General features: G+C 39.4%; 1 protein-coding gene across 1 annotated transcript in view; it reads right to left on the bottom strand.

Moving 5' to 3' along the window:
- Positions 1-26,588, bottom strand: part of TNNI3K (TNNI3 interacting kinase) — a 322,872-nt gene that overhangs the window by 218,860 nt on the left and 77,424 nt on the right. The window contains 3 exon segments of the mRNA XM_072638208.1: positions 5,800-5,904; positions 5,997-6,141; positions 16,800-16,938. Coding sequence (XP_072494309.1) covers positions 5,800-5,904; positions 5,997-6,141; positions 16,800-16,938 — 389 coding nt within the window.

Below are 26,588 nucleotides of genomic sequence, written 5' to 3'. Positions count from 1 at the left end.
TATGTCTGGGAGAAGCAAACCCCATAGTAGGAACTGGGTAACTTCTCAAAAGCAGTAATTCTAATAGCTCATTTCTGCTTTACTTCTTGGCCACAAGATGACTTCACAATCCCATGAGATAGGCAGTGTGGCACACTGCTTACATGCTGGGTTTGGAATGAAGAAGACCTGGGTTCAAATCTTGCCTCTTACACTTGTGGGCTATATGACACTGGGCAAATCCCTTGACTTCTCTGAGTTTCATTCTCCTTATCTGCAAAGGGACATCAGGAGCTCCCTGGGGAAATCCCATGGTTCTCAAGGAGGCTCCAAGTGCTTTGAAAATTATCTGGATTGTCTGAGTTTGATAAATGATGACATTGAAGCTTAGAGGGATGGAGTATTTGCTCCATGTTCCACAATTTGAATGTGACTGATTAGGATGGGAACCAGGGCTCGAAAACAGATCTTCAAAAGGCAGAGCTCCTCCCACTACTTCCCATAAAACCAAGTTTCTGTGAGATGATAGCCAGGGCAAGGACCTGTGAAGGAATCGAGAGTAGAGAGGATGGCACCAGAGACACGCTGAGGAAGAAGCCAAAGCAAACTATGGACTCCACAATTCTGCCGGAGGCTGGCACTGTGGTTGCATCAGGTTCTGAACAGAACTCCTGAAATCTGGACTTCTGGTCAGGAACTGTGATCAGGAAGGACAAAACCAGGTCAGAAGAAAGCCTCCCTACCATATTGTTCATTTGGGATATAGACCCATCAGAGGGTGCTGCCAAAGGTCACTCAGGTCATTCCGGTATAATCTAATAAATACTTCTTAAGTGCCTACTGCTGACCAGAGCTCACTGTCCTAGGAATACAAAGACAAAGTAAAAGACAGCTGCTGCCCCAAGGAACTTACATCCTCCTTGGGGGAAGAGGAGACCAGATGTAAGTGGATAAATATGGATGTAAAAGGTCACTGACGAGAAAGCACCAATGATTAGGGCAATCAGGAAAGGATTCCTGTGGGTTATAGCACGAGAGCCAAGCCAAGGCATCCAAGAGGTGAAGGTGAGGTCTGAATTGTGTGCATTGTACACTGGAATGGGTATTTTCCCAGAAAGGCACATGGCTTTTAATTACAGAATATTCAAAAAGCTTTTATTTCCTTAAAAACAAAAGCATAATTGTACCCACAGCCAACATCTCTAAACATTGATTTGTCACCTACTATGGACAAGGTGGTATAGAGTAGTGAAGAAAGGGTTGGATCTAGAGAAAGGAGATACTTGGCTCCAAATCTCCACCTCTACAGATTGAAGAGCATGTGTGACCTTGGTTCAGTCACACTCAGACTCATTTTCCAAAATCTGGGGATTGTGATGTTTACCAGACAAGGTTATTATGAGACACAAATGAAAGAATCGTTGTAAAGTCCTCCATAAGGCTATATTTTTAGTTACATTATGTATACTTTTTATTTACTTGTAGGTGATGTCCTTTTTCCTTTAGTGTGTCCACTCTTTGTCTTCTATACCCCTCCCCAGTGCCTAACACAGTGCCTGATACTTAATAGAGCCTTAATGCTTGTTGAGTGATCACCATAGGACAAAAGAGCTTCAGATTGTAAGTAACTGCTGTAAGTCAACAAGATTTTTCACCCCTGAGTGTATGCCCAGACAACACCTGGCATGAATGACCGACAAATAAGAGTCTGGTATCCCTAGGCTAAGAAGAAAGAGCTTGAGGAAGAATAACGTCTTGCTGTCTTCCTAAGGGCTCGTCAGTACTGAAAAACTCCCACAACTTCAATAATTAAGACAGGATGTCCCACTGTAATGAGGGAATGGACTCTGAAACATCTTCAGTCATGACTTGGTGCCAGCTGAGCTGGCAGCAGAGCAGAAGGGACTTCCCAAATCACTGATGCCAACTGGAGCCCACAGAGATGGCTTGTGCTGATCACAGATTGTGAGCTCCTTGAGGGCACAGACCATCTTTGCCTCTTTTCTTATCCCTAGTGCCTGGCACATAGTAGGAACTTAATAAATGGTTATTGAATTGAAAGTAGGGAGATTTGGTACCAACTTCTCTTAGACGTGCCACCATCTTCCCTTGGTTGGTTGCTGTTTGATCATTAAGACAAATCTAGAAACCTCTGGGTGAGTTGAGGGCTTCTCATAGTGGTTCTTCCCTTATACAACTACAAGGACACTTAGTTTGGAGATGTAGGAATGAGTCTGAATCTTGGCTCTGCCATTTGCTAAGTAGTGGATCCCACACATGTCCCTTAACCTCCCCGAACCTCAGTTTCTTATTCTGTAAAACGAGGTTGATTAGATGATGCATGTTGCTGACTATCAAAGAAAATCTACGGATCTGCAACACTTCCTTTGGGCTTCTTCCCTATACCCTCATCTTGTGCAGACTGGCATGGGTTTGCTCCTCATGGTGGGTAGTGGTGGATATTCCTATTGTCAGGGTTCAGTGATTAACTACATGTGCCTACCTTTCCATAATTACATCAGCTGAATTGGAGCAGCACCTCCGAAATTGCCCCCCTTACTAATCGTGATCAAAAGTACACTATGCAAATGCATTTACCCAATTATCATCAATATAGTTAAAACAATATGGGTTATAACTCCCAGAAAAATACTCTACCCAGAGGCTGCCAAGCAGTTTAAGAATATGCACCCAGATCTCTATCCAAGACACCCTTCTATTCCAGATTCTTTTAAGACTTTTTTTTACACTCTGAGTAAAAGTTTAATTCCTTTTCCTGGCATTTCAGATTCTCCACAAATTGGCATTATCTTAGCTTTTCTACCTTAACTCACATAACTATCAGCACACATAGTATGTGTTAGTCAAACCAATATGAGTTTTATTCCCTGAACCCACAGTGCATTTTGCATGTGCTCATGCCATTCTCTCTGCTGGCTATCCATCCTTCCTTGCATGCTAACATTCTATCCACTCTTTAAAGTTTAACTCAAATGCCAAGACCTTCATAAAACCTTCTGGGATTTTCACCATCAGTCATATCTCTTGGACTTCAGAGACTGGTTTACAACACTCCAGTCCATCCACCCACCCATCCATCCACCCATCCATCCATCCATCCATCCACCCACCCATCCATCCATCCATCCATCCATCCATCCATCCATCCATCCATCCATCCAGCATTTGCAGAGCACCTAAGGTATGTGCAGCAGGAGGTTATTCAAGATGACTGGGATGACAAGAGAAAAACAAAACACATTCTGCCCTCCAAGGGACTACATTCGAATGCCTCAAAGTCATTAACCAATAATAATCCACTTTGTAATGGCTAGAGGTTGAGACTCAACAGTTCTGCCTCTGATATACATTCATGTATAATGAGGGTCAACTCACTTACCCCTTTAGTGCTCAGACAAGTCTCTAAGACTGAGCGCTATAGAAGAGACTCTAATCTGTCTAGGTAGATAGGGTTTCCATGCCAGCAATTCTTCATAATAATGAACTAATACGTTGGAGCCCATAAATATCAGATGGAGATGAGCTAGAGATGCTGAGATAGAGCTGTAGTGGTGCATATAGATACAGACACATATAAACAAATATAGTTCTATGCATTCTCTGTCTTTTGTATTGTAGATCTCAAAGAACTATATAAAGAAAGCTATTCTAATTATCTTTTTATTTGTCTTTGAACTTAATGATGGCAGTGACCATTTCTTATCTAAACTGTGATCTGCCTCACATGTAATATCATGTTCTGCATAATGGATAGCTGAATGGATGGATGGGTGTGCTTCATTTCAACTGTAAAGAAAGGCTGAGACTAGGGCTCAGCCTCCAGACTGTGCCTAATAATGATTTCCCTCCCTAACAGATCAGCACCCTGAATGTTCTGAGGGGAGCTGCCTCCTGTTTTGCCACTAGTTCTTACATAGGGTCTATAGATTTATATATGTATATATGTGTGTGTGTGTATACATACATATATATATATATGTATACACTTTTAGTCATTTATTTCTTAACAACCACAAAAATGAAAATTATTTTGACTGAACTGTAGCTAAATAACTAGTACAAATTTATTAGGTGCCCACTATGTGCCAGGCACTGTGCCACGGAATATAAAGAATGAACCAATCCCAACTCTCCAACGTTGTATGATACCAAGAGCTTTATAATCATTTGATTTCACAAAGAAAACAAAAAGCCCAATGTCCTTAATCAAATCAAAGAATGCACCCAAAACCTGATTAGGCACTTAGGGAGAAGTGGACTCTGGTGTGTTTCATCATGCTTTTCCCCAATTAGAGTCGGGGCTCTTATGTGCTTGTGAAAGCAAGCTGGCCTCTTACTGGCTTCTCACAGGTTCCTAGAAAGAACTCAGCACCTTCTTGGGCATGTTTTTGGCCACCCCAGCCTTGCTTTTAAAGGATGACAGATGGTTTTCTTAGAAAGGTAGGCACATTTGCACCCAAGATGCTAATGGCAAAAAAAAAAAAATACATATATAATAGAATACAGTAAAATACATCTCATTTGTTACTGTTGAGCTCCTGCAATGAGAATTTGGAAAAAGGAGAGAGATTTGGGGGCTGCTGCTCTTGGCAGCTTCCCCCAGAATGGAGAGGGAGAGCAGCCGTATGCTTACAGATGTTGATACGCCTGTTGCCATGACAATGTCAGTCGCTGTCTTTGTGGCTGTTGCTATGATGGCAGCAGCTGGCTCTGACTCCATCTGTTGTCCTGACTCTAGCATCTGCCTCTCCCTTTGCTGCTACGTGTCTAGCCTGGGCCCCTTGCCCTCTCCTCAGCTTCTGCTGCCTCTGTGTTTGCAACATCTGCTGCTTTGTCTTTGTTTTGCATGTGTGACTTCATGTCCAGTTTATATGAGCGCCCATTTCAGGTGACAATTTGATTTAAGTTGTACTCAATTCAGGGGTCTTAGCCTGCATCAAAAGAGGCAGATCTTCCAGAAAGGAAGAGGTGACACTGTCTCTGCACTCTTCCCTGATCAGGTCACAACTAGAGCACTGTGTTCAGGTCTGGGTTTGACCCTTTGGGATGGGCATCAATGTGCCAAAGAATGTGGAGGAGAGAGCAACCAAGTTAACGAAGGCTCAGGCAGGCAGGCAACAGACCTTTATTAAGCACCTCATTTGTGCCAGGCATTGTGCTATGGGCTAGGGACATAAAGAAAGGCAAAAGACAGTCCCTGCCTGCAAGAAGCTCCAAGAAGTTGATGGATGGGGAGGGAGGGTACCAAACTAGACAGGGTCCCCTCTGTAAATGGAAGACCTGGAAGAAGCTGTCCAATATCTCCAGTCAGAGAGACACAGGGTCCCAGGGCTGGGGAAAGGGGAACTAAGGAATTGGAAGTTTCAGAGTTGATGCAGTCTTGCAGGCAGATGAGTTACTGGAGAAAATTATGAAGTCCAGGAGCATGGCCACCAAAGGCCTTACATTTACGTGAAATTAAAATTAATTGAAAGAAATGGTATGCCTGAAAAACAGCAGAGCTGGGAGTGTCATAGCATATGTCTTCCACTATTTGAAAGACTCTCCCATTGACTTTATCTGCCTGGTCTCATAGAGATAAGTCAGGAATAATGATGGATTTAGGCTTAATCTCAATGGGTAAAAAAGAAAACAAAAAAATCCTAATGATTAGAACTCTCCCAAAATGTGTACCTTAAAAGGTCTTTAAGAAGAACTTTTATAACCACTGAATAGGCATGGTATAGAGGGAACTACTGAGCATATGCAGTTCAAAGAGGTCCCTCTTGAAATTCTATGATTCCTTGAAATATCCCTTACCTGTGAAAAGCTGTTTCACTAAAGATGTTTTCCTTTGCCAGACTTTCTGTTCCTGACACTTGAATTATTTCCTTGGCAACTTCAAATTTTCCATTGTAGCAAGCCCTAGGGTTAAAGAAAATATAGGTTCTTCTTTAAATGCTGGGAGAGTCACATAACATACCTTCCAGACCCAAACGCCAATTCATCATACTCACAAGTGCAAAGGTGTGTCTCCATAGATGTTAGCTATGTGTGGCTGAACTTCAAAGTCACTTTGAAGCAGAAACTTGACAATATCGTGATGCCCAAATCGAGAACAGAAATGGAGAGGTACATGGTCTTCATTATCCTGGGCATTCACTGCCATCAACAACAAGATGGAACAGGTTATTGTGACTGTTTAGCATTCAGTTTCCATTGAAGCAATTGCTTAATACCATGGCCAGGATGTCCTCCTTAAATTCTAATTGATGGCAATTCAATTCAGTTCAACTCAGTGAGTATTTATCAAAACCCTCATATGGGCATGTGTGCTATGTTCTGGGGATGCAAGAGAGAAGACAACAAAATAACAATGCTAAACTCTTCTCTCAAGGAACTTGTATTCAAGTGACTGGATAGCACATTCCTCAGCATCCTCTCCCCTCTGATTGAACTTCATGAGAAAACCACAAAGGAGGAAATGGACTTACAGCTAATGGGAACTATGAGTTTATACTTTGATTGTGTTGCCAAAGTCTGATACAAATCTCCTTAGAACATTGGTTTACAAGGGTTTACCCCTAGTTTTAGAGGTATGATTTATTCCAACAATTTTTACAATAATACATTATTAAATACCCTTTTCAAAAGTTAATTAAAGCTACTTGATTGATAACCAATGGGGAGGACACTAGATAGAGGTGTGTGAGCCATAATATTATAAACCTGTATTCTTCGAGATTACCCCAGTACCCTGAAAGGTGGTGGAGTTAGTTCCTCCTTGGGGATCTACAAGACCTATTTGAATGGGACTGGGGAAATAGCTCTGGAAGTGGTGCTACACTGATAAAGAGTTGAAGGGTTTCCTCCCTAGTAACAAAGTCTCTGGTGAGGCCTATTGGGAGGTGAGAATATTGTTTACCATATTAAATTATTGAGCTGATTTCTGAGACTCTATCTAGTAAAACTGACTTAATTATCAGGCCAGAGAGGGCTTGTAGTGGGGATGCATACGCAGGGTTACATCTAACAAACACCGGAAATAGTAACATGGTGACGTTTAATGTGAAAGCCATAACAATTATTTCACTTTCTAACTTGTCTCTTGAATATTCTTCCCTTATTTGGGGTAGTGATACTGAAGGCTGAGAGATCAGATATACAAGAGTCAAGAGGGCTCATCTCAAACACAGCCTGATCTCACCACTGCTAGGACCCCCACAACTAGGCCATATTTGCTTTGTATTCATTTTGCTTACCTATCTGAACCCCTGATTGTATCCCCCTTCCCCATTCCAGTAGGTTACATACTTTTTGAGGGTTTGTATCCTAATTGGTGACAACTGATAGAACAATTGCTCCAGATCATCCCCTGGAATGAGCATAGCAGGCTCGACAAAGTGGGCTGATTGGAATTATTGATAAGGAAGAACATTGCTTTTGATGCAACTGGTCATCACAACATCAAACCTCCACGATCCTACTGCGGCAAACTCCCATGAAATCATTTGGACGACACCAAACCCACCATGTTATAAATACATAATTGAACATAACTGCACACTGCAGAAGAATCAAGGAGGTCTTCAAATCTTACTTCCCTAGCTCCAAGCAGATTCAAGTAAGGTTGACCAATGGAGTAGAGACATTGAATCTTCGTGGTAATGAGTGGTCTGGCCTTAGAGAGAAGAGGAAGAGGAAGCAGGTTCACATGTGCCCCACAAAGTCTACTTGCCTTGGGATTCTGGAGAAGCCAAACACTTGCACTACTTTCATCCCAGATAATGGTCTAGGACTTATTGATACAGTAATTCATAGTTGGTAGTGCTCAGCACTGGTAGATGGGGCTTCCCACACTGATAAAATGGCAGGCCCTTGCCTCCTCCAGGGTGCATGCTGAGCCAGGAATACGCTGGGCCCCTCTTGTTGGGGATACAATGAATGGAATCCCTTTGAAGAAAGTATAGGTGGAACTAGGTGATATGTGCCTTTCTGTGAAAGGCAGTGCAATGTAATTGAAAGAACACTAGAAGCAAAGTCAGGAGACCCAAGTTCAAATCCTCCCTTTGCTATTTACTACCTGAATGACTGTGTAAATCCCAGCTTCTTGGGGCCTCAATTTCCTTATCTGCAAAACAAGGTTATTGGGTTGGATCGAATTTAAGATCATGTCCAGCATGTACACTTGATCTTATGACTGCAGGATCTCCAAGGACTCTTCTAGTTTTAATATTCTCAGATTTGTAATTTGATAATTAAACAATTATAGCTAAGAGTTATATAGTGTTTTAAGTTTCAGGTTTAAAAATTGCTTTTATCTAATGTCTCCTTTGATAAGTTATGATCCCTGTCCTCTAGGTGCTTAAAATCTAACTTCGAAGACAGGATTTATACACACATTAGCTAATTAAAAGTCACATCAAGCAGGAAAATAATCATGTGCCAAAATATGTCAGCTTTCTTCTGTTTCTATTATTGTACTTCATTGTTTTGGGCATTTCTGTTATTATTTTGAATCAGAATGAGGTCACTATGGATGTTTCTAGGAGGAACTCTGGTTTCTCTTTTCTCTAGAAATGAAGGACATAGTGTGCCATACTGGGTAGATGCTGGACTTAGGGTCAGGAAGAAGTAGGCTGAATTCTTCCTCAACCACTTACTAGCCGTGTGTCTCTGTACAAGTCCCCTAAATCCTATGGGCCTCAGTTTCCTCATCTGTAAAATAAAGGTGGGGGCAGTTAGGTAGTGCAGTGGATAGAGCACTAAGCCTGGAACCAGGAAGATTCATCTTCCCAAGTTTAAATCTGACCTCAAACACTTGTTAGCTGTATGACCCTGGGCAAGTCACTTATCCCTGTTTATTGCAGTTTCCTCACCTGTCAAAGTGAGTTGGAGAAAGAAATGGCAAACCACTCTAGTATCTTTGCCAAGAAAACTCCAAATGGGGTCGCAAAGAGTTGGATGTGAATGAAACAACTGAACAGCAGCTGCAGAAATAAAGGTGTTGAGCTCAGTAACTTCTGAGGAACTCTCCAGCACTAACTCTATGATCCTAGAATAAATACATTCTCAGATTCTTAATGGTTCATATGTTTGAGCTCTTGCCAGGTGTTTAGCATTTTGTCTTCCTCTCAGTCATATTAGATGGCATTACTTCTACTCTGGGGAAACCAGATATAATCCTATGATATTTACTCATGTAAAACCATTGCCCTTTCATGTTCTTCATTAGCACCTTATCGTAGGAGGTCAGGAGGCTCTGTAGTGAACGCCATAATTATACAAAAAGTAGTGAATGGATTATTCTTCCTGACTAAACTTTTAAATCTTTAAAGTTTTGTTTTCCATCCAGTCAGGCTTTTCAGTGTTGATTTGTTTTAAAGAAATGCATATTGAGATTCAAATATAAGATGATTTTTTGTTTGCATTATAAATTTTCCATATTGTGGCATTCCTATCTTGATTAATTTCATCAGATATTTGTGAATTCATTTTGTATGTCGACATTTGGAACGTCCACAAAAAATTCCCAGCAACACTCCTATTGCTGATAGAGCAGGATGTTACATAAAGTGGGTCCATCTTGAAGAGTATCTAAAAAAGAATTTACTTATTATATGATTCCCCTTCTTTGGAGACTCCAAAATCCAAGAATATTATTATGTGGGGACTTCACTGTCCACAAGAAATGACTGGCTAGCAATCAGTCAGTAAACGTGCTTTAAGCATTTACTGTGGGCCAGTCGTGAACAACACATATTTTGATTCACATTTCAATGGAAAAATCGAGGAAAAATGACTCAATGTCTCAAAGTAGTGACACATGTGGTGTCAGGAACTGAAGAAACATTAGGAAGTAGTACTTGGAGGCAGGAAAACCTGGTTTCAGGGTCTGGCACATGGTAGATGAATATTGCACATGGGGCTGACCAGTCCTTGCTGGAGATGGAACCACAAATGTTCCGCTTAATGTCCCCTGTATGTGAGTCTCCATTCACCATCTCCACCCCTTTCCAGAGATTGCTCCTTATGCCTGGTTTGTTCTCCACCATCACAGGCTCTCGCAGACCCTTCAGCTCACACGTTACCCTTCCCGACTCTCCCCATTATGAAGACGGACTCTCAACAAAAATTTTGTATTTATTTTGTACATTGATGTTATTTTCAAAACAGTGTCCACTGTCTTTCCTCCTAGTAGAATGGAAATTCTTTGAAGGCAAAGTCCATGTGATTTTTATCTTGGTACCTAGAACCTTATGTAAAGGAAGAGTTTAATAAATGCTGATTGAATTTATGAAAATTCACCCTAGGAAAGTAAATTAACCACTCTATGTTGCAATTTTCTCATCTGTAACATGAGGATAATGATCAGCTATAACACCCTCCTCTTGGGTATGGTTGTGATAAGATAATATTTTGCAAAGGGCTTTTGAACTCTTCAACCTTATAGGAAATCAGCTTGTGCTGCCATTGTTACTATCATCCCCACCACTATACTTGCCATCATTATCATCATGGTTAAAATGAGAAAGCAATGGTTTGCAGTGCAATAGTAAATAGCACGTAAGCAATGGATCTCTGAGGGCTGCAGATTGATTTAGAAAACTACTTATTAACATTGCTTATGTTTTATTGTATTTTCCTTATTTTATTAAATGCTTTCCAATGACATTTTAATTTGGTTTGTTTTGCTTTCAGGAGTGCTGGAGGTTTGAGACTGCAAGTTTAACACCTTTATTACAGCAAGCTGGTCTGGCGAAGCAGGATCCTGTCTCTGACATATCCTGTTTGTGTGACCCTGGGCAAGTCACATGGTCCCTCAGTGCCCTACATACTTCTCTAAGTTGGTCAGTTGCAGAAAAACTGCTGTCCTCATGAATACACAAAGATTATCATGGGAATTCCTTCCCTAGTGAAATCACTCTGTTTGAAAAGGAAATTATTATAATTCAAGATCTATATTAATCTTTCATAACAAAAGAGCATGGATCCAAGAAAACAGACCTATCAAATTTCTTATATCAATAAGCATGAGGAAACATGTTTAATACTGATGATTATTCTAAAAAAAAAAACATACAGGTAACGAGGAAGGATTCTTGGTTTTGCAAGAATGTTTTCCAAGGCATACTAGTCCAATCAATATAGCCAAAATAGCCTTGGAGAAAGAAGGGAAAGGAACATAGATGAGGATGTCCCTAGAAGACATGGGAATGGATACCTTTCTTTAGACAAAGGATCCCAAATAAGTAGATTCATTACATGGACTTAATGTACATTGAAGAACCTATGAAATAGCATCCAACCAATGAGAGCTCTTACCACACCAGGGTAGGTGGTAGCTTTCTGAATTTAATTTAAAAATTAACAGTTAAAATATTAAAACACACATACCATATAAAATACTTCAAAATACTGGGTAATATTGAAAGTTATGAATAACGAACCTTTCTCTTTCTGTCTCAAAGAATTGAAAGATAGATATATGGGTGGGTGGCTGAATAGATGGATAGATAGACAGATGAGAGAGAGAAAGAGAGAGAGAGAGAGAGAGAGAGAGAGAGAGAGAGAGAGAGAGAGAGAGAGAGAGAAACTATAGACATAGATGGATCGCAATTAAGTGTCAGAAAGAGTGCTAGATTTAGAATCAGATGATAAGACTTGCCATCACTACTTCCTTCCTGTGTGAGACTGGACTGATTGCTCAGTTCTCCCCCCTTCACCCCAACTACATTTTCTTCTTCCCTGAAATGAGACATTCCAACTTCATAACCATATCTGTGATACAATGGACTGGCTGGACACACCTCAAGTACATTTTGTTTTCAGAGGCAGAAAGAGCACAACATTGGAAGCCATTTCCATTTCTAACTGAATTTATTTAGTTTCATATCATCTTGTCATCATCATCATCATCATCTCACATTTTACTCTTTATTCAGTATTTTCTCAGCGATGCTATCCACTAGGTGGTGCAAATATGATTATCATCATTTTACTGATGAGGAAACTGAGACTTCAAGAGGTTAAATGACTTGACCATAGTCACACATCTCATAAGTCTTACAGCCATAATCTGAATGCAGACCTCCTGCCTCCAGGTCCAGAATTCTTCCTACTAAACCCCATCATATGACAAACATCTCAAATGCTTGGTAGTAGTTAAATTTACATCTTGGACCTAACTTCAGCATGATGACATGTAGAACATTGCTCGAATCCAAAAAAGAGAAAAAGGCTCATGTTGAGAAAATTCAGAAACATTTAACATCACTACCAACAAGTGTGTCCAGTGGAGGATCAGCTTAGCCAACATGGGAAGTTCAGATCATTTTTGCATACACTATGTAAACCCTCCTTCAATTGTCTTTTCTCCTCTGAGTTTTATTAGAAACCTTTTTTCTTCACTTTAGTAACAGTGCTGCTATCTTGAGTGAAGGATTCTGGTGTGTTCTTCCCTACTTTGCCACCAGTTCTGACTGTACTAATTAAGCATGAATGAATAAATGAATGAAAAACATTAATTACGTGCTTACTACATGTCAAGAAAAGTGTTAAGCACTGGGGACAAAAATAGATAGTATAGTAAGTGGGATGGACAAATAGAGTAATGTGGACCTAACTCTTAGGGGAAGGACAGAGCCCGAGTCTGGCATCAGATAACTCATCTTCAAATCCAGATTCTGCCACTCACTGACTGTATGAGCTTGGGCCTCTACTTGTCTTCCTTCAGTCCCATGAAATGCACATCTGGAACCCCTCCCACCTGTACATCCATGATATGATGACCTCCTGCCTCAGGGTTGCCCAGGATTCATCTCAGTAGATGAGATGTACGTGTCCTCATTCATTTTCTACACCATCAGGAAGCAGTTGAGAGACTCCATTTTAGTAGTTACAGTGACAAATGAGAATGAGTGTCCCTCCCTATATGAAACTATGGTTGGTCGACCAGCTCCTAGTACCACCCTTGACATTATTTTGAATTTATTTTTGTATTTTTTTTTTAACATGGAACAATTAAGCAGAGAAATAGATAAAGAATTGGTTTTGTGATTAGAAAAATCTGAAGCCAAATCTTCCTTTGGGCACATACTCAACCAAGTGTCCCTAGAGAAACAGTCGCCTCTCAATGGTCATAGGCAACTCTAAGCTCCGCAGCTCTAGAGCTGGTGCTAATCCTCTTTGGGGGAAGGACTGAGTTCGCCAGGAGTTACCTACACCCCTGAAATCCTGGGTCTGGCTGAATTCCAGCTTCAGTGCTTTGGATCGTTATAGGCTTACATGTTGTTTCCCCACAGAATGTAAGCCCTTGGGGGCAGGATCTGGTTGGCTTCTTAGCACAGTTCCTTACTCGTAGCAGTCAATTAGTCAATGCTTGCTGATCAATTGATTGACCAAAATGACAGAAAACAGAGAAAACATTATTAGGAAAAATCTGGAGGAGAATGTTTAAATTGCAAAGTCATTCTAGACCAGGTCGTATCCTGCACCAGGGTTTGTGCCTCTGCTCTTGGACCTTACATTTTTGCTGTTGTCCTGAGTATCATCGTCATCATCGTCATCATCATCCTCATCGTCCTCACCATTTTTACCACTGGTATTAGCTGAAAAATGTTAAGAGTTTACTCCAATGGACAAGAAAGCTGTTCTCAGGGGCAAATTGCTCTTCTAATAGCTCTCCTAAATGAGTTTTGAGTAGGAAAGAAGGTGGCTGAATGGAATACCTTCACCCAGACACTCCTCACAAAAAGCCACCTTCATTTATTTGGTTGCAGCATGAAGGGTTCCATCCCAGCCTGCTGCGTGTCAAAGGTGCTGGGTAAAAAGATCAAGACCTCTACACAGATTGCAACATGTGACCCTCTGATCACATGGCATGGTGACTGACTTCTGCAGTTGAATATGGCCTTTTCTCATCTTGATGAGAAAGGAAAATCACAAGACCTCACTTGGCAATATGCAGCTACCTTCTGGCTTGTCCATTCTCCTTTGGGGAAGGGGCATTGCATTTTGCTGGTGTCACTGACCCCAGAATTTGGAGGAAGATGACCAGACAGTTAAAACATAGGACTCAGAATAGGGTGGTCTCCTCAACATCCTGAACCTTGGTGGCTATTTCCAGAATTACAGTTGGCTAATTTTATAGCTGGAATTTATTTTCATTCTAAAGTGTTTGTGACATTCTGGGTTGCCATGACAACCCCTTGTAAATACCAGGTTTCAAATTGGACTCCTTTACGGGTCATTCATTTCATCTTCCCCTTTCGTACATTTTCCGTGGCGAAGGTCCAGTCTAAACCAAATCATCTGGAAGCTTAGCCTGCTTTTCAGAATAAATGAACTGACAAATAATAAGCACTGGGCTCTGGTGGGCAGGAGGCTCATGGCTCCTTCGGTTGATTTTTTTGCAGTAATGGTTTAGCGCAAACAGGTCTTAAATATCAAGGTTATGCTTGAAGATGGGGGAAAACACACTTAGAAGTCTGAGTCATGCTGGCTCCACATCTTTAAAAATGAGAGAGTAGGAGGCATATAATGCACGCGTGAGTCTTAGACAAAATGTTAAATTTATGCGGTCTGATATTAGCACGTAGGAGGGGAGTGGGTGAGTTCCACCTTTCAGTTGTTTTGCAGAAGGAGTTTTTGATCCTAAGGACGTGCCCTTCATAAGTGACATTTGTTCTGATATCAGAGATCTTCAGAAATGATCAGGGGAAGAGGCCTGGACTTTATTTTAATAACAAAAAGTGAAATGAATGAAGTTCCTGCTCTCAGTCAGAATGGATGGTCTTTGAGGGCACTTATGACTTTGTATCTCTAGAGTGTAGCACAGTGCCTGGCACATGGGAAGGCCTTTTTACATGTGTTGATTGACTAAGTGATTGAGAGAAGAGAGGTCAAAGAAGGATAATACATGTTTGTTGATTGACTAATTGATTTATGGATAGAAGCAAAGCTCTATTCATTCTAGGTGGCACAGTAGATAGAATATTGGGTCTGGAGTTATGGAAAACCTGAGTTCAAATCTGGCCTCAGATACTTACTAGCTGTGGGACCCTGAGGGTCACTTAATCTGTTTGCCTTACGCCACTGGAGAAGGAAAGAGCAAGTGACTCCAATATCTTTGTTAAAAAGCAAACAAACAAACATGGACAGTATAGTGCACAGAGCAGGAAGAGTCAAACACAACTGAATCTATTGAATATAATCACAACACTTCCACCAGAAACGTGAATGACTCCCAAGCCCCCAGAGTACACAATCCCTTAGAGACAGGAATGGTATTCTAATTTAATGCAACACTTGATTTTTTTTAAACAAACATGCCACAACACAGAAAGCCACATTATCACAATTTTTAACACACACACACACACACACACAATTTTCTTTTGTTGGGATAACAATAGCCTTGGCTTCCTTTCCTGCTTGCTTTTCCGGTAGGAGCTTTGGGCTTTTATTACAAAAAGGTGAAACTGCTGATTATCTGGATTAACTGGAAATCAATCTGTACTCTGGAGCAAGAAGCTGGCAGTTGCCAAGGTCTGACAATCTTGTCCATTTTTGTAATGTGCAGTAAAGGCCAGCAGTCTTTCCAGCTGTGTTTTTAATTAGGTCTCTTGTGGGTCAGTGGAAGAAGGTTGGCTTCTACATGCCTGAGGGGACTTCACAGTAAGCACATCTACACTATGAGAACTTGTGTCCAAAAAGTGGAGGGTGTGGGCAGGGGTGTGGATGGGACCATGTTTTTTTTTTTTCTCTTTCTGCTTCTGAACAATGAATGGTCACAAATGACACTTAGGATGAGAGTTGTCTGAAGCTAGACTTGACCCATGGCCTTCAGCCGCATCCTATTCAGTCACACTTTTTCATGTCAAAAGCCAAACCCAAACCAAACAATGTGATCTCTAGGAATATCCTCTAGTTTCCACATTTGTAAAATCAAGAGGAAGGTTTCACAAAGTCAGTCAAGAATCTGAATCATTTTAAAAACAGAACTCAAGATATATCAAGCAATCCACAAGCATTTTTTCAGCACTAGCTATGTTCCAGGCTCTGGCCAGGGGCAGGGGGCAAGGACACAAGCCAAGTCAATGAAGTGCTGACTAAAGAAAGGCTCTGAATGTCGGAGAGAAAAACAAAGGTGAAAACAGTCCCTACCTTATGAGAGACCATTCTCTGATGGGGGGACAAAGCTCCTTTTCCTCTCCTAAGCTGGGATCCTTAAGATTTTTGTATCATGGACACCTTGGACATCTTGGGGAAGCCTTAGAACTTCTCAGAATGTTTTAAATGCATAAAATAAAATGTATAGGCATACAAAGGGAAATTCACAAAATATTTTCCTTTTCATGTTCATGAATAGGGTTAAGAAGCCTTGTTTTAGAACATTCTACAAATTCAAGTCTAAGCTGTTCTATAATATTCCCTTAACCTCAGAGTTTAAGGATATTACTGAATAAAGCCTTTGTAAGAAAGGCCACATGAAATAGTGACTAGACTAGCGCTGGTCATAAGAGATAGGCTCCAGTCCAGGCTGACATGTGCTGGCTGAATGACCTAGGTAAATCATTTAACCTCTTGGGACCAAAGACAACTTCAGAAAAGGAGGCCCACTGCTTTGGTAGAGAAAGCTGTTCACAGGGAGCTCCAGAAAAAGAGGCAATTTCAGGGTCGTCAAAGAAATTCAAAAAGAAACTTTAAAAATATAGGTACAGCAAAACCAGAGTCTGAATTTTTTTTTAACAACCCAAGGCTAGTACAATTTATAAACCACCATTTTAGCTTTCTGTTGGCTAAAAATAATATCTTACCATCTGCTTTGTTGCCTTCTTCCATCAAGAGTTTTGCAATATTAAGGAATTCTTTGGCAGATGCTAAGTGGAGGGGCCGATCTCCAACTTCCCCGCTTAGATTCACATCAGCGCCAAATTTCAGCAGGAGGCGTGTTACCTAAAGACACCATTCATTTAAATCAGATATTAGAATTGTTTAAATATGATGAATGAAGGAATGTAACACTGTCAGTGTTCTCAGAGAAGACTCTTTATCACACCTAGAGATCTAAAGAGTCCCTTATCCTCTCTGAGCCCTGGTTTTTGTTTTCATAATGCAAATGGGGGAAATACCTGCTCCATCTCCTTTGGAGAGATGTCTGGTCAATCAAATGAAGGTAATGGTTGCCAAAGTAAAATGGGTTCCTACTACAGAGTGCAGCAGGCTAGTTCCTTCTATGTCCTCACAGTCAGATCCTTCCTCACACCTTGCAATCCAACTGACATTCCATTGAACTGGGCTTCTTGAAAGTCAGCTCTGATTCCTTCTAGTCAAATCCAGGAGGCTTTGCTCATACCTTATTTCTCTCAACTGTTCTTTGAGTCTGCATCCCTCCATGAAATCTGAGTTCTCTATGAAAGTCTCATGCAGCATCTCCAAGGGATTTTACTTGTTCCTTGTATAGAGTGAACCCCAGCACTTAAATACATCACAAATGGATGGGATTTCAAAGATCATCTCATCCAACTCCAACATTACAGATGTAGAAATGGCTCCAACAAGGTTCACTTAGCTTCAAACAAATAGAAAAAAGCAAAAACAGGAGGGCCAGCTCCCAATACAGCAGAACAACACACACCTTTCAGATCCCCTTCTTTCCCCCACAAAGACCTTGGATGACTTCCAGAGTTTCTGCAGAGCCCTGGGGGTGTCTCAGTACCGACCATTTCTCTCCCCTACTTGGAGCTCCTCTGAGGACTGTCTATCATGACAATCTCAGCAAATCTCTACCCTCTTGCCTGGTGGGACCTTTATAGGCTTCCCAGAGACATCTCCCCTTCCAACACACACACTCAATTAAGGGGCAGCTAAAATAGAAGGGTGTCCTGGCTGCCTGGTCTGGCTTCCAACATGGCAACAAACATGTGCATTGGCTAAAATATGGCAAAACCCACCAATGCATGAGATCATATCTCTAGGGTGGGGATGGGTTTCAGAAATTGTCTAGTCCAAATTCCTCACTTTACCAATGATGGAATTGAGGTTAAGGGTTAATATCACATAGACAGTGAGCATCCAGGGGGAGATTTGAACTCCCTTCCTCTGACCCTGCTGGGCTAAAACACTGCAATATGGAGAGAAAAGGGAAAAGGAGCTATTTTATCTCACTGAAAACAAAAATGAAAAAAAAAAAACTCCACCTGTGACTATAAAGAGCTCATTCTCTTCCCAAGTGTTTGTTCACTATTGTGAACAATATCGTAAACTATTCCCTTATATTCAAGGGAAATTAGAAAAGTCACCTTTACCTCTAGGGATACTAGCATTCACTAGTATATACAGTCTAGGAACTAATGCACACACCTCATAAATCCCAGTGATGAGATCTATAAAGAGTAGGCACAAAGTATCTCTAAAATCTATTGTCTCTTAAGCCCCAGGATTATACACTTTGGGGAATATTGGCCACAGTAGGAAACATCAACTCTTCTCCAGAGAAATAAATAAATGAATGGCCAGAGGGCTGACATATCAAGCACATTTCTTTCTAGCTAATGTACCATTCTCCTTGTCAGCATAATGCAGGAGAGGACCATTGCAGCCATAAATTGCATTTGTGGTGCCTTCCCTGGCAGGGAGGAGTCCAAGTGCTTATCATAAAAGTCCCATGCCCATTTTAGCATAATTTCACAAGACTGTGACGATACGTTCACAGCAAGTAAACAACCTTATCTCCCCGCCCAACGTGTAAAGATTCCCTTTATGTTACTGCTGAATGATGAAGTTAATCTCCAAAGAGGAAAGCTCCTCAGATAGCATGCACAGCGTACATCCTTGCTGCTACTGAACCAGAGAAGTGCAGAGTTTTTGAATCATCTCAGTTTTTGGAGTTGGCACTTTCCAATGTATTTTCTTTTCTTTTCTCCTTTGGTAAGTAGCATTTTAATTTTTCCAAATGCATATAAAGAAAGTTTTCAACATTCATTTTAATAAGATTTTGAATTTCAAATTTTTTCTCTCTCCTTTCCCTTGCCCCTCCCCCAAATGGCAAGCAATCTGATGTAGGCTAGACATGTACAATCATGTAAACATATTCCCACATTAGTCAGGTTAGGAAAGAAGAAACAGAACAAAAGGAAAAAAAAACACAAAAAAGTAAAAATAGTCTGCCTCTATGTGCATTCAGACTCCATAGTTCTTTCTCTGAATGTGGTCATCATTTTCCATCGAGTCTTTTGGAATTGTCTTGGATTGTTGCATTGCTGAGAAGATCTAAGTCTATCAAAGTTGATCATTGCACAATGTTGCTGTTACTGTATATGTTCTCCTGGTTGTACTCATTTCACTCATCATAAGTTCATGTAAGTCTTTCTAGGTTTTTTTCTGAAATCCTCCTGCTCATCATTTCTTATAGCAGAATAGTATTCCATTACTTTCATATACCACAACTTGTTCAACCATTCCCCAATAGTTGGGCATTCCTTTAATTTCCAATTCTTTGCCAACACAGAAAAGCTGGCATAAATATTTTGTACCTGTCTGTACTTTCTCTCTTTTTATAATCTTTTTGGGATAGAGATAGGTAGAGGAATCACTGGATCAAAGCGTATGCACACTTTCTTAGCCCTTTGGGTACAGTTCCAAATTCCCCTACAGAATGGTTGGATCAGTTCACACTCCACTAAAAATGCACTAGTGTCCCAATTTTCCCACATCTTTTCCAAAATTTATCATTTTCCCTTTTTTCTCATATTAGCCAATCTGATCAGTGTGATGTGATACCTCAGAGTTGTTTTAATTTGCATTTCTCTAATCAGTAGTAGTTTAGAGCATTTTTTCATATGATTATAGATTGCTTTAATTTCTTCACCTGAAAACTGCCTCTTCATATCCTTTGACTATTTATCAATTGGAAAATGACTCATAATTCTTATAAATTTGACTCATTTCTCTATATATGTTAGAAATGCCTTTATCAGAAACACTGGCTGTAAAAAAATGTTTCCCATCTTTCTACTTTCTTTCTAATCTAATAAACTATTCCTTGCTTTCCTAATTTGCTTATAGTATCAGCCTTTATATCTAAATTGTGTACCCATTTTGACTTTATCTTGGTATAAGGTCTAAGATGTTGGTCTATGCCTAGTTTCTGCCATATGGTTTTCCAGTTTTTCCAGCAGATTTTGTTAAAGAGTTCTTATCCTCAAAGCTGGAGTCATTGCATTACCAAACAGTAGATTACTACAATCATTTACTACTGTATCTTGTGTTCCTAATCTATTCCACTGATCCACCACTCTATTTCTTAGACAGTGCCAAATAGTTTTGATGATTGGTGCCTTATAATATAGTTTTAGAGCTGGTAAGGCTAGGCCACCTTCTTTTGCATTTTTTAAATCAATTTCCTTGATATTCTTAGCTTTTTGCTCTTCCAGATAAATTTTGTTATCCTTTTTTTCTAGCTCTATAAAATAATTTTGAGGTACTTTGATTAGCATGGCATTGAAGAAGTACATAAATTTAGGTAGAGTAGTTATTTTTTTATATTAGTTCTGCTTACTCATGAGCAATTAATATTTTTTTCAACTGTTTAAATCTGACCTTATTTGTGTGAAAAGTGTTTTGTAGTTATGTTCGTATAGTTCCTGGATTTGTCTGGGCAAATAGACTCCCAAATATTTTGTATCGCCTACAGTTTTTAAATGGAATTCCTCTTTCTATCTCTTCCTGATGAACTTTGTTGGCCATATATAAAAATGCTGATGATTTCTATGGTTTTATTTTATATCCTGCAATTTTGCTAAAATTGTTAATTTCATGTAGTTTTTTAGTTGATTCTCAAGCATATATATATATATATATATATATATCGATTATATGTATATATATATACACATATATGTCATCTTCAAGGAAAAATAGTTTTATTTTCTCATTGCCTACTCTCATTCCTTCAATTGTTTTTTCTTCTCTCATTGCTACAGCTAACATTTCTAGTACAATACTGAATAATAGTGGTGATGATGACATCCTTGGTTTACCCCTGATCTTATTGGGAAGGCTTCTAGTGTATCCCCAGTACACATAATGCTTGCTGATGGCTTTAGATAGATACCACTTACCATTTTAAGGAAAGCTTTATTTATTCCTACACTCTAATGTTTTTAATAGAAATGGGAACTGCATTTTGTAAAAAAAAAAAATTGTATCTATTGAGATAATCATGTGATTTGTTAGTTTGTTAATGATATAGTTAATTATGCTAATAATTTTCCTAATATTGTACCAGCCCTGCATTCTTAGTATAAATCTCACCTGGTCATAGTATATTATCCTGCTGATAAATTGCTATAATCACTTTGCTAATATTTTATTTAAATTTTTTTGCATCAATATTCCTTAGGGAAATTGGTCTATTATTTTCCTTCTGTGTTTTGGCTCTTCTTGGTTTAGGTATCAGCACCATATTCATGCCATAAAAAGAATTTGGTGGAATTCCTTCTTCATCCATTTTCTCAAATAGTTTATGTAGTATTGGAATTAATTGTTCTTTAACTGTTTGGTAGAATTCAGTTGTAAATCCATCTGGCCCTGGAGATTTTTTCTTAGGGAGTTCATTGGTGGTTTGTTCATTTTCTTTCTAAAATGGGGTTTAGTATTTTATTTTCCTCTTCTGTTAATCTAGGAAATTTATATTTTTATAAATGCATCTATTTCACTTAGATTGTCAGATTTTTTGGCATACAATTGGGCAAAATGGCTCATAATTATTGCTTTAATTTCCTTTTCATTGGTGGTGAATTCACACTTCATTTTTGATACTGGTAATTTGGTTTTCTTCTTTTTTAAAAAAATCAAATTAAGAAAAGGTTTATCTATTTTATTGTTTGTCTTTTTTACATAAATCAGCTCAGTTTCATTTACTATTCTATGTTTTTTCTTACTTTCAGTTTTATTAATCTCTCCTTTGATTTTCAGAATTTTAATTTGGTACTTAATAGGGGATTTTTAATTTGTTTTTTTTCTACCTTTTTTAAATTGCATGCCCAATTCATTCATTTATTCTTCATTTTATTCATGTAAGTATTTAGAGATATAAAATTTCCCCTTAGTACTGCTTTGGCTACACCACATAAATTTTGGTATGTTTTCTCATTATCATTCTCTTTTGTGAAATTACTGATTGTTTCTATGATTTGGTGTTTGACCTACTCATTCTTTAGGATTAAATTATTTGGTTTGCATTTAAATTTTAATCTATCTTTCCATCGCCTTTTATTACATGTAATTTTATTGCATCGTGATCTTAAAAGGATGCATTTAATATTTCTGCCTCTCTGCATTTGATTGTGAGGCTTTTATGCCCTATTACACAGTCAATTTTTGTGTAGGTGCCATATACCATTGAGAAAAACCTATATTCCTTTCTATTGCCATTCAGATTTTTTTCTTCAGTCTATTATATCTAGCTTTTCTAAAATTCTATTCATCTTCTTAACTTTTTTCTTATTTATTTTGTGGTTAGTTTTATCTAGTTCTGAGAGGGGGAGGTTGCAGTCCACTATTAGTATAGTTTTGTTGTACATTTCTTCCTTTAACTCATTAATTTCTCCTTTAAGAATCTGGATGCTATGCCACTTGGAGAATACACATTTAGTATTGATATTATTTCATTGTTTGTGGTGTCTTTTAGCAAGATGTAGTTTCCTTCCTTATCTCTTTTAATTAGATGTACTTTTGCTTTTGATTTGTCTGAGATCCACATTGCTACCCATGCTTTTGTTTTAACTTCAGCTGAAACATAATATATTCTGCTCCAGCCTTTTACCTTTATTCTGTTTGTGTCTCACTGCTTCACATGTGTTTCTTGTAAATAACATATTGTAGAATTCTGTTTTTTAATCCAGTCTGTTCTTTGCTTTCATTTTGTGGGAGAGTTCATCTCATTCACATTCACAGTTATGATTACTATGTTTTTCCCCTCCATCCTATACCCCTCTTTTCAGGCTTCTCCCTCTCCTTTCACCCTGTCCCTTCTCACCAATGTTTTGCTTCTGATCACTGTCTCCCCCAATCTGCCCTCCCTTCTATGAGTTCCACATTTCTTTTCCTTCCTCTTTTCCCTCCTATTTCCCTATAAGGTAAGATAGATTTCTCCACCTAACTGAATGTATATGCTATTCTCTCTTTGAGGCAAATCCAACGAGACTAAAGTTCAAACAATGCTCACTCCCACCCTCCTTTCCCCCTAGTCTCTGCCACACTATTTTCCAGTTTTCCCAGCAGTTTCTGTTAAAGAGTTCTTATTCTCAAAGCTGGAGTCGTTGGATTTACCAGACAGTAGATTACTATAATCATTTACTACTGTATCTTGTGTTCCTAATCTATTCCACTGATCCACCACTCTATTTCGTGCCTTTTCATGTGATATGATTTATCTCATTCTGCCCTCCCCTTTCCTCTTTTCCCAGTTCAATCCTTTTTTCATCCTTTAATCATTTTTTTGATCATCACATCAAAATGAACTTATACCCATACCCTCCAAGTATAATTCTAACTAATAGTTACATGTTTTATCTCACCATGAAGGGATGCAAACAGTTTAACCTTATTGAATACCTTGTGTTTTCTTTTTCTTTTCTGTTTACCTTTTTACGTTTTCTTGAGTCTTGTATTTGAAGATCCAGTTTTTCTGTTCAGCTTTCATCTTTTCATCAGGACAGTTTCAAAGTCACCTATTTCGTTGAATGTCTATCTTTTCCTCCTGAATGATTATGCTCAGTTTTGTTGGGTAGTTGATTCTTGTAATCCAAGCTCTTTTGCCTTCATCATATCCCAAACCTTCTGATTCTTTAATGTAGAAGCTGCTAAATCCTGTGTTATCTTGACTGTGCCTTCCTGATATCTGAATTATTTCTTTCTGGCTACTGTACTGCCAAGGCAATATTCACAGCACAAGTGGTGATTTTGAATATGCTGAAGTAGTTCTCAATCACAAAGTATATCAGACTTTCCATATAGAAGACAGAAGTAAAAACATTATTCAGACATCAGAAAACCAAATTCCTAAACCAGAAAGCCAAATCAGTCAAGAAGTCAATACACATTAGCACTGCAGGAGACAACACCATTACCAAGCTCCCCTCCATCTGGGGCGTTCCACAAGCAAACAAACACTCAGGAGCCAAGCTGTCTGCTTGCCTGTGTCCTCTCTCTTTCCAACCTAACTCCTTTCAATAACTTTCTCCCAGCTCTGCTCCACCCATTCAGCAAGTTCCTCTTACTACATGTGACTTAGGCTTCCATGTGGTTAGGTCACATAGGCCTATTAATGAGTGGGAAAGATCTTCCCATTTAAATTACCCTTACAGCTACCTGCAGTATTTTATCCTTGACCTGATAGTTCTGGAATTTGGCCATACCATTCCTTGGAGTTTTCATTTTGGGATCTCTTTCAGGAGGTGATTGATGGATTCTTGCAATGACTATTTTACCTTCTGCTTTAGGATATCAGGGCAGTTTTCCTTCATGATTTCTTCACATATGCTGTCTGGGCTCTTTTTTCCTTTTTATCATGGCTTTCAGATAGTCCAATAATTCTTTCATTATCTTTCCTGGATCTGTTTTCCAGGTCAGCTGCTTTTCCAAGCAGGTATTTTACATTTTCTTCTGTTTTTTAATTCTTTTGATTTTGCTTGACTAATTCTTGATGTCTCATAGACTCATTAGCTTCCACTTGGCCAATTCTAATTGTTAAGGAGTTATTTCCTTCAGTTCACTTTTGTACCTGTTTTTACCCATTTGGCCAATTCTACTTTTAAAGTGGTTGTTTTCTTTAGTCAATTTTTGTGCTTCCTTTTCCATGCTGTTGACTTTTTTGTTTTTTCATTCTCCTTCATAACTCTCATTTCTTCTCCAGATTTTTCTTCTACCCTTCTTACATGAGTTTTAAAATTTTTGAGCTCTTCCAAGAGGACTTTTGGCCTTAAGACCAAGTTCTATCCCCCTTTGAGGGTTTACGTGTAGACATCTCAACATGGTTGCCCTCTTCTGAGTCAGTGTTCTGATCTCCTCTGTTACCATAGAAGCTTTCTGTGGTCACGGCTCTTTCTGTTGTTATTTTTTGCTCATTTTTAAAAGTTGAGCCTTGCTCCTGCAGTAGAAGGGGCAAGCTTCTGGCACTGGGACTAGGGATCTGGTCACTGGCTTTTGAGCTAGGGCCTTTGGGGCTGATGGCTTGCCTACTGCACTAGGGTGACCTGGCCTCATCTTGCCTGTAGTTTTTTGTTTTGTTTTGTTTTGTTTAATAATAAAAAAGAAATTTTAGTAAAGCCCTTTTTTCTACAAATCAACTCTCATTTCTGAATACATCCTTGCTCTCATCCCCCACCCTGTGAATGCATTTTCCTTTTATAACAAAGAAGAGTAGTTAAGTATAAACAACAGATCCAAGGACCCCATCAGAAAGACAAGGTATATACTTCTACCCTCATTGATCCCTGGTCAGGGCTGTGCTGGAGTCAGCTCTAACAAGCTCCTTGCTACAGTTTTCAGGGTGAGCTTTCACACCTGCAGCTGGTAAAGATCAGACCTTGGGGTTCAGCTAATTGTTTTGTGGATTGTCTCAATAGTTTTGCCTGTTGTGTTCTGGATTCCCAGGCTCACAGGTTGCCTGCTACTGTGCTACTGGCCTGCTGAGCCACAACCAGGGGGGCTTGGTTGCTGATCTGTCCTATGACTAAGAGTCTCCCTGGACTGCTTGCCTGGATACTGCCTGCACTGGGATGCCCTCCCCTTTTACCCAAGTGAGACAGACCTTTCCTAAAATCCTTCTAAGTTATTGTTTGTTGCAAAATTGTTTTACTCTGTCTTTTTATGGATTCTGTTGATAACAGAATTCTTTCAGAGGCTTACTTTACCATTATTTCTGAAGGAAACTAAGGAGAGCTCAGGCTACTTCCTGCCTCTTCTACATCTTCTTGACTTCACCCCCTCCAGTGCATTTTCGATGCCTAACTCTTTGGTGCATTCCAGTGCTCTCTAAGTAACACATCAATGAAACGAGAAATTGACTTTGGCTGGAGGTCATGCTTCACAGCTCGGAGAGTATCCAAGCATGTGCCTATTTCTGGGGGTAAAAGTGACAAGGAACAGCCAAGTATGCAGATAGAGGCTTGCTCTTCACTCTAAGATTCTCCTGAAGGGCAGTGAAGTATATTTCCAAAGACAGCTGACTACTCTCAAACAACCCAACAGACATAAATGGAGAAGGCTGAAATGAGATCACCAAAGCATATTTTAGTGTTGTTTTCCAGTAGATTGGCCTTTGGGATTTAACCTGAGTTGTATCTTCTTATTTTCTTACTTAGAGTTTCAGATAAATTCCAAGGAGAAAGCTATGACTATTCGAGTTATCATCACAGAGCATCAAAGTGAATCAGGAAGTAGAATGGGTGGATGGATGGGTGGAATATTCAGTTTCAGACTGAACATGGCAGCCTGTGGGTCCAATCTTCCTGATGACTCTGTCTGCCCATGCAAAGTAAAAATCAGAGCTGAGGAATTCATATGAATAACTAAGCACTAACACCTGAAATGTAATTTAG

Source organism: Notamacropus eugenii, chromosome 2, assembly GCF_028372415.1.
Source record: "Notamacropus eugenii isolate mMacEug1 chromosome 2, mMacEug1.pri_v2, whole genome shotgun sequence".
In the NCBI taxonomy this organism is placed as follows: Eukaryota; Metazoa; Chordata; class Mammalia; order Diprotodontia; family Macropodidae; genus Notamacropus; species Notamacropus eugenii.
This window is presented reverse-complemented; position numbering and strand designations above follow the sequence as displayed.